Source organism: Bos indicus, chromosome X (assembly GCF_029378745.1).
Source record: "Bos indicus isolate NIAB-ARS_2022 breed Sahiwal x Tharparkar chromosome X, NIAB-ARS_B.indTharparkar_mat_pri_1.0, whole genome shotgun sequence".
NCBI lineage: Eukaryota > Metazoa > Chordata > Mammalia > Artiodactyla > Bovidae > Bos > Bos indicus.
In genome coordinates, this window is record NC_091789.1 from 2,003,226 (window position 1) to 2,021,090 (window position 17,865).

General features: G+C 36.5%; 1 protein-coding gene across 7 annotated transcripts in view; it reads right to left on the minus strand.

The window, feature by feature from the left end:
- The window catches only part of KLHL13 (kelch like family member 13), a 198,264-nt gene that overhangs the window by 5,877 nt on the left and 174,522 nt on the right, over positions 1 to 17,865 (minus strand). For all 7 annotated transcript variants that reach the window (XM_070784351.1, XM_070784350.1, XM_070784346.1 and 4 more), the window contains 3 exons: positions 17,195 to 17,327; positions 16,454 to 16,650; positions 7,950 to 8,745 (listed from right to left, as the gene is read on the minus strand). In XM_070784351.1, the coding sequence (XP_070640452.1) occupies positions 7,950 to 8,745; positions 16,454 to 16,650; positions 17,195 to 17,327 (1,126 nt within the window). The remainder of the gene's footprint in view (positions 1 to 7,949; positions 8,746 to 16,453; positions 16,651 to 17,194; positions 17,328 to 17,865) is intronic.

The following is a 17,865-nucleotide window of genomic DNA, read 5'->3' on the forward strand; positions in this document are numbered from 1 at the left end:
CAACTCTATTTTTTCTAAATCTTTTCATCAGGTAGCAACATTCTACAAAATCTTTCCCCAAAATAAGGACTACTGCCACAATGAATGACAAGCTAAAACTGCTCTAATACTGTTTGTGATTATTTTCAATCACTGGATGTCTTCTTGAGTGTTCAGTTCCATTTGCCGTCAGCATGGCTTTCACCTAACTGACAAACAAAATCCTACTGAATGTATATCAGTAGCACCCTCTTTACACTTATAGTGGATCTAATACATTGACTGGCATCAGCAAAGTAGTTAATAGTAGGGTTTTATTTGATAAAGGAATATAGTCCAATCACACATCCTTTCAGTAAAAGGGTTTTAATGACTTCTGGACATCATCTTTTCCATCTATTTGATGTCAAAGGATAGGTTTTATTATAGTTTCATGCTTTTCTTAATGAATTCTCTCTTGAACTTTGAAATTTCTAGACTGTTACAGTCTTTTCTAATGTCTAATTCAATCTATTTTGAAGTAGTTTCCATTAGTTTGCTCTTATTTTTTAAAGGAGAGCTAGAAGTTGAATAGCTATTCACTCTTCATGATTATTAAAATCTTCCTACGTAGAAAGATAATGCTATTCTTCTATCAGTGAGTTAACTGCATTTTTTTTTTTGGGTAATGGGGGTTATAAGAATCCATCTATACTTTCTCATATAGGAGCCCTTTAAGGGTAAGATGGTTATTAAGCACCAATAACACAAGTATATAATAGTTCATCATCCCTAAATTGCCTTAGTCTCTGTGGGGTCTCTGGGCCCTGATGCGTACAAGGTATGTTTGAGCCCTCTGAGCACCTCTGGCAGGTATGGGGTTTGATTCGAAATGCAATTTTGCCCCTCCTACTGTCTTGCTGGGGCTTCTTTGTTCAGACTTAAATTGAAGACAGTAGGGAAAACCACTAGAGCATTCAGGTATGACCTAAATCAAATCCGTTACGATTATACAGTGGAAGTGACAAACAGATTCAAGGGATTAGATCTGATAAACAGAATGCCTGAAGAACTATGGATGGAGGTTCGTGACATTGTACAGGAGGCGGTGATCAAGACCATCCCCAAGAAAAATAAATGCAAAGGCAAAATGGTTGTCTAAGGAGGCCTTATAAATAGCTATGAAAAGAAGAGAAGCAAAACTTAAAGGAGAAAAGGAAAGATATACCCATCTGAATGCAGAGTTTCAAACAACAGAGAGATAAGAAAGCCTTCCTCAGTGATCAGTGCAAAGAAATAGAGCGAAACAATAGAATGGGAAAGACAAGAGATCTCCTCAAGAAAATTAGAGTTACCAAGGGAACTTTTCATGCAAAGATAGGCACAATAAAGGACAGAAATAGTATAGACCTAACAGAAGCAGTGGAGAAGGCAATGGCACCCCACTCCAGTACTTTTGCCTATAAAATCCCATGGATGGAGGAGCCTGGTAGGCTGCAATCCATGGGGGCGTTAGAGTCAGACATGACTGAACGACTTCACTTTCACTTTTCACTTTCATGCATTGGAGAAGGAAATGGCAACCCACTCCAGTGTTCTTGCCTGGAGAATCCCAGGGATGGGGAAGCCTGGTGGGCTGCCATCTCTGGGGTCGCACAGAGTCAGACACAACTGAAGCAACTTAGCAGCAGCAGCAACAGAAGCAGAAGATATTAGGAAGAGGTGGCAAGAATACACAGAAGAACTGTACAAAAAAGGTCTTCATGACTCAGATAATCACAATGGTGTGATCACTCACCTAGAGCCAGACATCCTGGAATGTGAAGTCAAGTGGGCCTTAGGAAGCATCACTAAGAACAAAGCTAATGGAGGTGATGAAATTCCAGTTGAGCTATTTCAAGTCCTAAAAGATGATGCTGTGAAAGTCCAGCAATCTGGACTTTATGCCAGCAAATCTGGAAAACTCAGCAGTGGCCACAGGACTGGAAAAGGTCAGTTTTCATTGGAACCCCTAAGAAAGGCAATGCCAAAGAATGCTCAAACTACTGCACAATTGCACTCATCTCACACGCTAGCTAAGTAATGCTCAAAATTCTCCAAGCCAGGCTTCAACAGTACGTTAAGCGAGAACTTTCAGATGTCCAAGCTGGATTTAGAAAAGGCAGAGGAAACAGAGATCAAATTGCCAACATCCGTTGGATCAAAAAAGCAAGACAGTTCCAGAAAAACATCTACTTCTGCTTTATTAACTATTCCAAAGCCTTTGATTGTGTGGACCAGAACAAACTGTGGAAAATTCTGAAAGAGATGGGAATACCAGACCACCTGACCTGCCTCTTGAGAAATCTGTATGCAGGTCAAGAAGCACCAGTTAGAACTGGACATGGAACAACAGACTGGTTCCAAATTGGGAAAGGAGTACGTCAAGGCTGTATATTGTCACCCTGCTTATTTAACTTATATGCAGAGTACATCATGAGAAATGCTGGGCTGGATGAAACACAAACTGGAATCAAGATTGCTGGGAGAAATATCAATAACCTCGGATATGCAGATGACACCACCTTTATTGCAGAAGTGAAGAACTAAAGAGCCTCTTGATGAAAGCGAAAGAGGAGAGTGAAAAAGTTGGCTTAAAGCTCAACATTCAGAAAACTAAGATCACAGCATCCAATCCCATCACTTCATGGGAAATAGATTGGGAGACAGTGGAAACAGTGGCTGGCTTTATTTTTATGGGCTCCAAAATCACTGCAGATGGTGACTGCAGCTATGAAATTAAAAGACGCTTACTCCTTGGAAGGAAAGTTATGACCAACCTAGACAGCATATTAAAAAGCAGAGACATTACTTTGCCAACAAAGGTCTGTCTACTCAAGGTTATGGTTTTTCCAGTCGTCATGTATGGATGTGAGAGTTGGACTATAAAGAAAGCTGAGCCCTGAAGAACTGATGCTTTTGAACTGAGGTTTTGGAGAAGACTCTTGAGCATCCCTTGGACAACAAGGAAATCCAACCAGTCCATTCTAAAGGAAATCAGTCCTGAATATTCATTGGAAGGACTGATGCTGAAGCTGAAACTCCAATACTTTGGCCACCTCATGTGAAGAGTTGACTCACTGGAAAAGACCCTGATGCTGGGAAAGATTGGGCGGGAGGAGAAGGGGACGACAGAGGATGAAATGGTTGGATGGCATTACTGGCTTGAGTTTAAGTAAACATGAGTTTGAGTAAACATGAGCTTGAGTAAACTCCAGGAGTTGGTGATGGACAGGGAGGCCTGGCGTGCTACAGTCCATGGGATCACAAAGAGTCGGACACGACTGAGTGACTAAACTGAACTGATCCCTAAATTTGTCTTCTTCCAGCTAGATAACCCATCTCCTTTAGCTTTTCCCATCTTTTAATCCTTATTGTCAACCTTTGGCTTTCTCCAGGTAGGATTGTTCTTGTCATTAGTAAAATCAATATATTGTTTTAAAATAGAATACATGTAATTAACAAGTATATATTCATATCCTTATTTCTATTTTCCATATTTACAAAGCAACAAGATGTTAGTATCAACCACATTGACGGGGGAGGCAACAAGAGATGAGCAAGCAAGGAGCTGGAGCCACAGAGCAGTGAGTCCATCACAGTCTATGACAGGTGGGAATGGTAATGAGGTAATTGGGAAAATCTAGAACAGGGAAGGTCAGGCAAACTACAACCTTAAGCCAAATCCAGTATGTCATCTGCTTTTGTATGTCCCACAAGATAGAAACACAAATTGCTTTCACATTTTTAAATAGCTGGAAAAAAAAATCAAAAAAAAATATTTTGTGTAATATGAAAATTATATGGGATTCAAATTTCTGTGTTCATATATAAAGCTTTATTGGAACACAACCTCACTCATTTGTTTATAAACAAACTGTCTAAAGTTGCTTTCACAACACAATGGCAGAGCCGATTAGTTGTGACAGAGATCCTATAGCCTGGAAAATCAAGATTTCCTTCCTGGCACTGTACTGTGTATTCTAGAGAATCATCTTCAGTAGTCTGGTGGCCTGGTATGTAAATTAGAGATCCTCTCTAATTTAAGAAATTCAGTTAGGTTGGCTGTTTCACGTATCTCAGGGACTCTGATATTCTCAGGTGATTACCCTGGAGTTCAGAATTTACCTGTTCTTTGAGATTAGGAAAGAGATTAGTCCTGAAGAAAATTATTTGCATAATGAGGGCTCTCAGAAAGTGGGGATGGTCTCTAGAATCCTAGAGTGCCAGTTAGTAATATGTCACTTAATAAAGAAACTGCAAATCTATTAAGGGATATGGAGGTATCTGATAAATTTCAGTACTTTTATTGTATATTTATTTGGAAAAATTTAACAAAGGGTTACTTCATTATTTGGAACTTTGACTTATTAATATTAAACTGCAGTGAAAGATACCTGAGCTGTCATATTTCTTCTCAATACAGAAAACTTCAATGAAAGATTGATTTCTTATATGATGCAATTTTGAAAGATACCAGAAATAACTGACTCCTTTTTCTCTTAAGTGACAGCTACTCTAAGCTTTCCCCAGTTTCCCATTGTTCCCAATGTCAAAAGAAAGTAGCATTTCTAAGGAATTATATTTTAGCAATAAATCAGGCTCTAACACACAAACACTATTATTATTGTTTGATGGACTATGGGCTTGGGTCCATACACTCCATGGAAAGATTTTAAAAGGGCAAATCCACTTAAATGATCTAAAATGTCTTGTAGATGCTGCCACTGTCTTCTTTTCATCATTATACAGAGGCAGTGATTATTGTGTATATAAAGAATAAATGATGTACTGATACTAATGAACCGGTTAAACTGTGAAATGATTTACCTATCAATCCGTTTTTCCTGACACCCATTCCTATCCCCTTCTCTATTTATACTGACATATGAATATGTCAACATAATCAGTTAAGGTGGGAATATTAAGTTATTACAACAGATGTTAGAGTGGAGTGGAGGGAGGGGGTTTCCATTAAAAACCATTTACAGAGCAGGATTGAAGGCAAAAGGAGAAGGGGGCAGCAGAGGATGAGATAGTTGGATGGCATCACTGACTCAATGGACATGAGCAAGCTCTGGGAGATGATGAAGGACAGGGAAGCCTGACATGCTGCAGTCCATGGGGTTGCAGAGAGTCGAACACGACTGAACAACAACAACGGAGCAGGAGAGCACACTGATAATGTTTCTCTGGACGGGTTACACTGGGTTTGCTCACCTCAACAATACAGAATGTGACGAGATGTGTCTGTCTACTTCTTACTTCTACGTGGGTATAAAATAGGGGGAACTCAAAGGTGTGGGGTGAGTCAGAAAAAAAAATATGAAGCTTCTTGCTCCTTGGTTTTATGTAATGGCTCTTTTGGGCCTGAAGATTCTCCTGGAATCAAGACCCTCAACTGAAGTGTACTTAATAAGTCAATCACATGATTTTTTAAAAAAAACTTCCCATATATTTTAACTTAAAATATGTACCATAGGGACTTCCCTGGTCATCCAGAGGATAAGCCTCTGCATTCCCAATGCAGGAGTCATGGATTTAATCCCTGGTCAGGGAACCAAGATTTTATATACTGTGTGGCACAGCCAAAAACAATTAAAACAATATGTAACACAGAATGGATTTGCTGGGTATGCTAATTTTAAGGGAAGCAATCCTTTTCTACAAAAGTTTAGTCACTTCTAGATTCTAGGAGATAATTTCTTCAAAGGAAAAGAAATACTAAGTAGTTGGCCTCAATGGAATTATAGTTCTCTTTTGATAATGAGGGTTTGTATCCATAGTATAATCATACATCCCTTTATGAAAATGCAGTTGATGAATTAAGATAAAAGTGGACCTATACTTATCATTTAGAGTGGAGAGTATTCTTTTTAGAACATGTAAATCATTATCCTTAAGTTTAAGCTCTGGGTGATTGTGTTTCAAGTCTAACTATAATCCAAGAGTAATAAATTTAGGACTCACACGTGAAAAGCATGATTCTCTTGTATCCTGTAACTTTCAAACTGAAACACAGAATACTGTTTTTAATAAGAGATGAAGGGGGTGATTTCTGAAGGGCAAGGAAGCCAGTCACTTGCCCAACAAGGTAGTCTACTTGTTGTTCCCAATTGAGTATAATGTGGGAAGAACTCAAACAGGGTGAGGATTAAGTCAGAAGAAAGAAGCCTCTCACCTTAGTCTTATGTAATGACTTTCCTTGGCCTGAAGACGATAAATTCTCAGAAGAGTAAGGCCTCTAATTAATATTAGGAAAAATATATTGAAGACTTAATAGCTGCATATTAACAGGGGTGTTAAAAATCACCAAGCAAGCAGTGACTGAAAACTGGAGCAATTTCCTTAGAGAAAAGAAGTTTCAAAATGGCCACTGATTGAGGGGTTTGATGACCTATAAACTGTAAACTTGTAAAGATTATTTTATATAAGTGGTTTTTCTAAGAAAGTGCCAAGTCACCACTTGCCTCTTCTGCTTATTTTAAGATACCATAAATTTAAAAGAGTATAATAACATGTAAATAATGTGTGTGGGTTAACTGAGGAAAGGACAGCTCTACATGAAGGGTATTCATGTGTCAAGTGCTTTTAGAAGTCTGATTATTAAAATACACTGGAAAACCTGTCTGCTTCATGATTCTGAAAGCTAGTCCAACAATCTGGGAAGTCTGGCCTTAGAAGAAATATCATTGTGACAACAAGGGAAAAAAAAAAAACATGGGTAGAAAACATCAGTAACATTAAGACCATGTCACTAACAAGCAAGAGCTTGATAAGCTGAAAAGGATAAGAACTGAGAGCAGATCTTTTTATCTCCAACAAATAGCTTATTTTCAAATCCACTAGACCACAGAGGATGAGATGTTTGGATGGCATCACCACCTCAATGGACATGAGTTTGGGTAAACTCTGGGAGTTGGTGATGGACAGGGAGGCCTGGAGTGCTGTGCTTCATGGGGTCACAAAGAGTCGGACACAACTGAGTGACTGAACTGAACTGAGATCACCTTCTACTTTTTAGAATACTGAAGAAAAAGATTATGATAATTACTCTGAATTTATCCAGAGCCAATGCCAATATCTCAAACTTCCCCAGGTTTATGGAGCCTAGAATACTGGTCAACTCCAAGGACTCTATTTAGAATAGAGAATAAAGGAAGATGGGTGAAGAAAAGACCAAACGATGGTAATGACAGATATGTAAAACCTGATATAAAATGAGATCTTCCTGACTTCTTTTTGGACAGCTACCTTATTCCAATTTTATCTAAAATAACAAAATTAGTGTTAATTTACATAGCCAAAGTATTGGTCTCTGTTATTGATCTAAGATCAGTGACTGATTTTAGATTAGGAAGACCAAGAAGGGACCGTCAAATAATCAAGTTTACCAGCTCAGTTTACATGAGAATGAGTTTTGAGACTAATAGTTATATATAATACTCATGGTAAATAAAATCTGGATAATATTGAACTTTAAACATTTAGTAGATAAAGAAAATCATCTTACTGTGTGGCCTAGGATAGGTAACAGATTACATAAAAGGACCAACTATAGAAGTCAGTGCTCTGTAAGGAAGGATTTTAACCTGTTCACTGAAATATTCTGTGGGCTTTTACAAATGTAAAATGAGGAAACATGTCAAAGTTCTGTCCAAGATTCCATTAGAATTTAAATTAGCAGAATATGCTTTTCAGTTAAACCTTTACAATGAAAACCATGGATATTGCACCAGTAAAATATTCTGCCACATATTGATATATTTGTAGTGTGGCCAACAATATAGGCTCAGATAGTCTCTGACATTTTCTAAGAAAAACAGTTTAAAATAAAATTCTGGCAACATTTGTTGGTCTTTGATGTTATAAAACTGCTTATTTTATGATCTGACTAGAATCTGGGGGTAAAGAAATTAGTCTTTGTGCTTAATAGACATACACACACTTACGCAGTTCACCAGCTGCATTTCGTCCACCAACTGCATACAGGTATCCTTTGAGGGCACTGAGGTGGAAGAAGGTGCGCTTTTCATTTAGAGATGCAACTTGCATCCACTTATTGTATCGTGGATCAAATCTGAAGACTGTATCAACTGCCGTTTTTCCTTTTGTGTCATAATTGCTCTGTCCTCCAACGACGTAGAGGAAATTTCCAATGACGGCAATGCCATGCTGGTACCTTGGGGCATCCATGGGGGCTAAGGACTTCCACTCATGGGCCTTTTCATCATACATGCGCAATTCCTTGCTGACAACCAGCTGCTGCCTCAGCACTCCTCCTAGTGTAACCAAATGAGTGGTGTCAGACCGAATGGCAGTCCTGTCTGACTGCATCACTGGCTGCATATATGGCATCATTTGATAATTGCTGGCTTCCAAAAGGAGATTCACACACGTATTGTCAGTTCTCATGAAATCCACGGTTTGCACGTAATTAATGAGCTCCTGCGGTGTCATCAGTGGAAATCGTATGTTCTTCATTAACTTTGCAGCAAAGTCCATCCGAGGCTCTTCCAGGCGTAGCCAGCGACAGGTAGCCTTAAAGAGCTCAAGTTCAGTGCAATGCTTAAGGCTATTACTGGAAAGCACGAAGGCAAGACGTTCAAAAGGGAGTTTCAAGAACTCCCCAGTGCTCAGCAACGCAGGAAAATTCTTCAAGACGAAACTGTTAACATATTTATCCACTTCTGTCAGATTGTAGGTATTGGCAATCCGCCCAACTTCAACACAATTGTCTAAAGTGACCTATTAAGCCAATCCAAAAAAGAATAATAATTAAAACCCAACTACTTTCATGGCACTCATACCTGGATATATAAATACCTGCTCTAGAATAAGAGTAAATGTGCTTTTTACTGTCCATATAGATGAAAATTAAGATTCTTTTCTCCGTATATTAACTATTTAAAGAGAATTCACAAACCACCCTTACCTAATCCAATAGAAAGGAGACTAAAAGAAAATGCTTGTTCAGAGTCAGTAGATTGAAAGTTACTCTAAGAAACAATGGTATAACTTGACTATGCCAACATAATTATTTTCTTTCCTCAAAAATGTGTCCTCACCACTACCCTGCAAATACTAAGAAAGTTCTGGCCAGATGGAAGTTCTGCAAAAATAGAAAGCAATTCTATAATGAATCATCTCAATTCACTTTTCAGTCATGATTCTTAAAAGCAACTCAGCTAGCAGATCCACAAACAGAAAAGCTCTAGTACCTGATCCCTATATTTCTTTCATGTCAACAGGCATCATCATTCATCACTATCATTCATTTTGATTCCTTCAAAAGTTATTGCTTATAGTGAAGATAATTTAATAGGGCCATTATTCCTAGGGTGAATTTATTTTCCATATTATTTATGTAGAAATAGAATCAAGGAAATCACTTTCTTGAGGAATGGAATGGGTGTTTTTGCATCAAATTATTCATGTAGTTTAGTTTCCAGTAAGTATGCTGATGGCTGGCACCACAGTTTTCCTTAGCTACTCTCTTACTCTCAGCATACTCCAGCTCTGCCTGGAGTCCCCGTTAGCCCCTCAAATCTCCCCAGCACAGAGTAAAATAAAGCAAAACCAGAAGTCATGAAAAGCAGAGAAGCTATGGAGAGGCCCATCTTTGGCAGGAAGTCTTTTCAATGTTCTAAGGGCTAATTAGTCAAAAGTGAAAATTAGGAAAATCAAATCAGCAAATATGTAAAGCATAAATCACAAAAACAAGCCTGCCATACAAATCTCTTTGTAATTGTATGTGTGTGTGTGTGTGTATGTACAAACACAGAGACAAGTCACAGGCAAAGGACTCACTGGATTTTTTTGCTTAATTTTGTCAGGGTGTGTGTTCACAAATGTCACATAAAGCTCACTGATGCCCCTGTATTGTTAACCGACTGGCAGATGGATAAGAGAAAATTGGCTAATCCTTCTATCATCTTGTTATTGAAAAGCTGAAATGAGATGAAAATCATGACTCCTCTGCATAAAGTCACAGCCGAGTTATGACATAATACCACTGAAAGTTTGAAGGCCAACACATACACACACATGTTGCTATTTTCATAGATTATTACTCAAGAAGAATTTGAACTCTTTTAGGCACTGATTTGCTGCACAAAAATCAACAATTTAAAATTGTTATTATACTTAATACCTATGTATTTTAAAATACCGAAAATAAATTGTAACACAGGAGGACTAGGAAAAATAAATGAACAACTTATGGGCCTTTTCAAACACACAGTTTAATACTATTCGATAACTTGGTTAATAAAAAGTACACTTTAATCCACTTTTAGGGGTGGCAGGTTGGTGTCTGACACAATTTTAAAGTTGTGTAAATAAAATTACAATTAATACCTCATTGCCCAAATCACCCCAGGTGGAAGGAATTCCTGTTTGGGGTAATAGACCTACTTTATGGGGTAAGACATAGTCCTTCCCCAAAAGCAAAAGTAATTTTCATTTTTGAAGATGTTTGCTAATATGGATAAGCAAACATTGATGAAAGCACAAATATATTTCCTGAGTACGCAGATTCTTATCATCACTGATATGATTGATTACAAATAAAAAAATTAAAACAACAAAGACTATATTTTAAATGGGCAAAATAATAGCATTGGCTGTTAGTCACCAAAATTAATTCTAAATTTATAGCATATATAATGGAAGGACTGATGCTAAAGCTGAAACTCCAATACTTTGGCCACCTCATGTGAAGAGCTGACTCATTGGAAAAGACCTTGATGCTGGGAGGGATTGGGGGCAGGAGGAGAAGGGGACGACAGAGGATGAGATGGCTGGATGGCATCACTGACTCGGTGGACATGAGTTTGAGTGAACTCCAGGAGTTGGTGACGGACAGGGAGGCCTGGCGTGCTGTGATTCATGGGGTCACAAAGAGTCAGACACGACTGAGCGACTGAACTGGAACTGGAATATAAACCGAGATTAAAGATTAGAAACCAATCTGTATAATTCAGAACTGGGATCAAGATATTCAGTTCCTTCCTCTTTTCCTTCTTTAGTATCATTCAATAAGGAAACAGTTTTTAAAACAAGAGGATAAAAAAAAAACTACCTTGTATTTAAGGGCATTTTGAAAATCCCTTCTATATATCAGATATACAGATTCTCAGGAATGGGAAAACCTTGACAGATTGCCTAGCTAATATAGCTAGCTGCCTACTCTTTCCTTTAAAAAATGACCACCAGAGAATGGTATTTCATAACCTTCTGAATAGTCATCTTCTTGATACAAGGACTAAGTATTTTCTATAGCTCATGTACCACAGCTACCACACTGTGGGTATATAACAAAGGTTAAATGCCATGATTATCAGCAATTTAAAAATTAAAGATGTGATGATAGATACAACTAAAAACAGAATATCTGCTGAATTAACACAGCAGATTACTAGAGTCTTATTAATTTTAAAATGAGATTCAGATAAGAAAATATGTAACAGGAAATTAATTTTTATGAAGTACATGCAATCAAAGCTAAAAAATTTGGGGAACACGTGTATACCTGTGGCAGATTCATGTTGATGTATGGCAAAACCAATACAATATTGTAAAGTTAAAAAATAAAATAAAATTTAAAAAAATTAATTGTAGACCATAGGGACGGTAGCAGCACAGTGTAGAATAACAGTTAATATAAGCAGATCAAAAATGATGGAATAACAGTAAACAAGTTTTGGAAAAATACAAGATTATTCAATTATAGCTCATTGTAATCCATTCTCAGTCATGATTTTTAAAAGTGTTTCAGCTAGCATAGTCCCAAACATTTAACCTTAGACATTACAAAATAATGAATATGTACAGTAACATAATATATACTGCAATTCAGGTACATAATACATTTTAAAAAATGTAAAATATGAATTTAAAGCTTATTAAAAAATACATCATAAGCAGAAAGAACTCTAATTTCATCTGAATATATACCCTGGCCAAAATTCCAAAGAAGAGTCATTAAAGAAGTTAAGCCAGGTAATTATATTAGAGTTTTAAAGGATAGAGAAGCAAAAAAGGACAAAATTTCCCAACTTCTTATGAGAACCAACAGCGTTATTTTAAAAAACAATCAAGTACACATTTAAGTTTCCTTGATATAATTTATAAATTATTCTACTGATTACAGTAGAACCTTCATGGTCATCCTAAAGGCAGTTCTAAGCATCATGATTTTCAATTTTCATTAGCATACTGGTACTCATTGCTGCAATATTAAGTTGTCCAAATCACACCTGATGTACCTAATGCTGTGATTAACATAATTTGATATTTTAATGACAGGTTTCATCAGTAATCTGTGATGTTACGTTGTTGAAGTTCAGTGTCTTATACAAATAAATTTCCATTTAGAAAAAAAAAAGCAAATGACTATCTGCTTTTCGTCCTCTCAAGGGAAGAGCAAACACTAAGAAATTCACTGGTAAATCTGGGCAGTGGGGTGGTGCTCTTCAGACATTCAGTGTACCAAATTCTCCTTGGTGCTATCTAGTTTATTAAAATAACACCCTGACCTCAAGTACAACCAATGCAAAGAGAGAAAGCACGTTCACAGAAAACGACTGGGAAGCAGTCAAACAAGCTACTTTGAGGGATACAGGACATAACAGGTATCTTCTCCCAAGCTTCCTTCCACAGATGAGAATATCACAGGATACAAGAAAGGGGCCTTTGGGTAAGAAGAACAAAGGGATGATAAGAAAACTAAAACCTTTCTCTCCGGGTCTTATTTCTCTTCAGATGATTGACACCATTTGAGGTGAATTTTGAGGGTGTGTCCAGCTTGGCGAATCCTATTTTCTTATTCCTTTGCACTTTGAATGCACTTGCCCTGGTGGATGCAATAGTTATCATAATGGTCTTTGGGGGGATGAGTTGGTTTAGGCCCAGGCTGAGACTCTTCTTTCCTTACAGAATCCCGGACAGGCAAGAATGGGCTGATTAAAGTTATATGCAGGGATGATATTTAGAATATTCGAGTACCAACTAATCAGAACACATACTCAACCATAAACAACTGGTATCTGGGTACTACTTGCTGAGTATCAGCCTTGACAAGAAGAAAAACAAGACTGGTTTAATGGGGAGGGAAACAGTTTTGATTCATTTTAAAATTACCCATGAATTTTTTTCTCTAATTTGCATTGAGCTTCCCCCAAAGCAAAAACATTACCTGGAAAGACATGTTAATCAAGCTTAATGGGTAAATCCAGTCTTTATGAAAGAAAGAATGTCAAATGCATGTACTATACAGGAAATCCTTACATCAAAAAGAACATTCTTTCCCAAAAAGAACATTCCTCAAAAACACATCCTTGCTGCTGCTATGGTCACATAATAGCAAAAGAAGCTATCTTTTCCAATAACTTCCTCCGATTCCCTTCATTGTTCCCTTAGAGAAGTCCTTTGTTCTCCAACAAATGTGCCTCTCTTGTTTTCTACTGTCTCACACTCTTCATGACCCCAGTCACCTCAATAATTTCTGTACATTGCACTGTGAGCTCCCCAACCCGATCAGTGACAATAAATGTACAGGTGGAACCAATGATAGACCTGTATCAAGAAAAAAAATAAACACTTAAAAAAATGAGTTTAAAGAAAGTACACTGAGTCTAAAGCACAGAGAAGTTTCATTCTCTGATTAGATATGCTTTTATGTAAAAAGAAAATGATTTCTTGCTCACCTTCATCCTGCTGTTTACTCTGTATAACTGTAAACTTAAATTTCAATTTTTTCCAGTTCAATTGCAAATTGTTCTATTTCAGTAACCTGACATTAAATTGGGTTTTACAGGCTAGCCTGTAATCCTCCATAATAGTAATACTGTGGGGAAAATGCTAGATGGTACAATTTCCAAACAGCAAACAAATGATAAAAAATTTGACTACAACTTGTTTTTAAATCAGGGGACTGCCACATGGAATTTAGCATGCTGTAGTTATGCAATGTCATAAGGACAAAAGCTAATGTAATTTTTGTAGGTATGTAACAAAACAAAGGTAATTTTTTATTATGTCCATGATAAATGATAATATTTTTAGTTTTACAGAAAATTTTACCAACTCTGCATTATATCCTTCACTGTCATCCTTTTGTTTTCTTTTCATAGTCCTCTTTTTCTATAACTACCAAGAAAATAGCATAGCAAGAACAAAATTAGGGTCTATAGGTCTTATAGCCCCTAATACTAGTTACAACCCTAAAAGAAAAGTATTGCTGCAAAGAAGGCAAAGGTCAGGGCGCAGGGTTCTTGTTCTACTGAGCGTGATGCTCCCTTACAGAGAATGGATGCCTAACCGACCAAAGGCAAATGTGGCTTTATCACTGTATTTGGGGTTTGGCGGTATTTTTAGCAATACAGAGTTGTTCATTTTATTTTTTTAATTTTATTGGAGTATAGTTGATTTACAATGTTGTGTTACTTTCTGTTGTACAGCAAAGTGAATCAGTTATACATGTACATATATCCACTGTTTTAGATTCTATTCCCATATCGGTTATTACAAAGTATCGAGTAGAGTTCCCTGTGCTAGACAGTAGGTTCTTATTATTTATTTATGTGTAGTAGTATGTATATGCCAATTATTATCGTATTATCATTATCATTATCATTCAACATTATCATTCAAAATTAACATATAAAGGTTTTGTGGATGATATGCTGATTCATCTTCTATATACCACTGCTCCTCTTCATCCACACAAGTGGTTAAGAACAGATAGAAAAGAATTGTGTTCAAAGCTAACTTTTCTTTCCAGAAATTCAAACCCAGGAAGTGTTTTGGTTATACGAACTATAATCACACTATATCAATAAGAACACAAATCTATTTCCTCAATACAGTTGGGTTAAGTACATGGTTGCAAAATTGTTATATTTTTAAATTATCTATAATAACTGAGCCTGTGGGAAAACGGAAAACATATTTACCTTTGAAAAATATTTATATTATCTTGACACTTTCAGTTCTTATAAATAGGAAAGGCACCCAGGGCTACTGTTTTTCCTGATTTACTTGATTGCTGAGAAAGGGATAATAGAGTAAAGCCTAAATATTTAACTAAGATATGGAAAGCATGAAAGAAGGATAAAGGAAAAGTTAGATTTTATATAATCCGTAAACTAATAACCCACCAACTTTTCTCAAAAATTACCATGGATTCTGAGAAGGAAGATTTCCATGTAAAATCACATAGACATATCCTAAGCAAACAAGATGAAAGATAAGAAAATAGTATGGTACTAAGAAAAAGCTCATAGGCAAGAATTTTTAAAATGGGAGTAAGCTACACTAAAAGTAAGCTTTGTCAGGGACATGTCTCTTCTCCTTTAGAAATGGGCTTTAGTATCTCTGCAGAGATACTCGAAATGAAGATTATAATCTTTAAGACAATATTAAGTGTTTATAAAAATAAAGACATTTTCCAAAGGGTAAAAACATACAGTTATAATAAATGCTTCAAGGAAGTTAAGGAACCAACATTCTAATTACAGGAAATTTGCTATGATGTCATCTTGAAATAAATGTGCTTTAAATAGACTTATCCAGAACAAACTTATTTTCTAATATTGTTATTTTGAGAAATGCATATTTTTATAACTTAAGAAATCAGCTTTACCCAGTTTGGTTCTTTTCATTCAGACTAAGGAACTGATCACAACCAGCATCTCAAGTGATAGGTACTGAACTTGAATAACAGACAATGGGTACTAGGTCAACAGTGTCTGTAGCTACTGATTAGTTTCAAGGAAATCATGACACTGTACCTAGTTTGCCTCAGGACAGCCACATGTTGCTAAGATCAGTGTAAATAAAGGTTAAGAGTTTATAAATGTAAGTATTAAGTACTATTAATTTAAGGGTCTCAACCAAAATGAGGCACTATCCAAAGCAAGTGGGTGACTATAAGGAAGTTCAGTGACTGGTGGTTGTATGTGTCCTCTATTATCTATTAAAATATGCTGTAAACGACTTAGTAGGTGATGTGTTGCCATGGAATCAAAAAGATTTACACATAGGTGTTAGTTCTTCTCAAGATCTAGGTCCCATATTTAAAGGAAGAAAAAAAAAATGACTTGAGTATATCTTAAAAGACTTCTAGAACCTCAGATGACTTTCCCATAGAACTCCATTTAAAAAACCTGCTTGTATAAAATCATTAAGCAGAATAAAACTGGATTACAATATATAACATTATCAAACATGCTAAGGATTTTATTGCTATCAAACCCTTATTACTGTCTAATGTCACTGGATGACACAGAAGGCTTTTTTAAATGGTTCTATTTTGTAAAAATGCACTTGCACTGTTTTCTCCTGAACCTGCTTCCAAACCATACAGTAGATGACATCTCTCTCTAAAGGCCAGTTAGTTTCAGGCCACAATACTATTCATCACAGGAAAAGATTTGATTTGAAAATGTCTTACCCCAGATATGAGAAAAACTTTGCAGAAGTCCAAAACCGGCAGAATCTGTAGAAAACTGGCAGCTTCCAGTGTGTCTTGAAGGTTGTCCATATTAAGAGAAAGCTTTGCAGTGTAAATGAAGTCAATAATTTTCCTTAAACCGACTTTGCTCACGCCATGAAGCTTAATGCACATTAAATCTTGTTCTTTCATCCCACCTTAAATAAAGACACTCAATTAAATGAAGGTGGATAATTTAATTAAGGTCAAACTCACTTCTGTTGCTAATTAGATGCAATAAAATCAGGGAAAATTTTATTCTGTGTAAGCATTAGTATCTGAGTCAAGCTTCTGCATATTTTACAGTTAAAAGAGAGTACTTAAAAAGGAATATCTCTATACTAATGGAGGTGGTATATGATGCAAGTGCCTCCAAAATGTTCTCCTGGCACTTCAGATCTTTTGATGGATTAGAGATTGTACTAGTGACATTGTATTAGTCTCTGATGGCCCATTCAGATATGTGTCTGGAAAAGCAAAGCTATGAAATAAAGGTAGACAGAGGTATAAAAAAGGTATATCCATTTTCCAAGTCAGAAAAGCACCACCCACCCACACACATACTGGGTATCTATTCTTTTTAAACTCTTCTTGTAAAGACACGGAACAAAAGCACTGAATCTTCCTCTAGCAATGAAAAGATTTAAACACTTATTTTTCTTATTGTTTTAATATGAAAGTAGAGTTTAGAAGGCAAGCTACCTGTGAACATAGCCTTGAAGTAATCACTAGCAGAGGCCATCATGACTCTGTGCACAGGGAAGGCATCATCTGTGTCCCCTGGCATCAGGGTCACGTCACAGAGCAATCCTTCAAGTCGGAGCTGGTCAAATCCCTACAAGAAGAACATGAGATAAGCCACTCATCAAGGTAAAATGGGAACACAAATTTCTGTGTGCTAAAATTCTCTTGACATATTAATGTCTGTGGAACATAAAGCCAGTAGAATAATGACTCAGAAGACAAAAAACTGAACAGCTTACTTGATATGTGACAATAAAGAACAAATAAGGAAAAGAGCATATATGTTCACTTATTTATACAACCATTGGCTTTTATTATTCTGAAAAAAACTACCATGTACACTTTCATTTTCCCATGTGCAGAATTAGGGTGTTACACTACCATTCCTTTCCATAATAATATATTTTATAATATATAGTTCTTTTATTCTTGGTTTTCACTTGCTTATTTTTGTTGTTTGAAAAAAGAAAGGTCCAGAACATCTGTGCTAACTGCAAAATAGGAGTTACTTTCTGCCAACCAGATTATTCCACCTCTTACAAAACAAGGAACTGTGTTAGACATCCTTATATTCAGTATTTGATACTAGTATTTGATATACTTGCTCCTGCTTGATCAATTATCTTTCA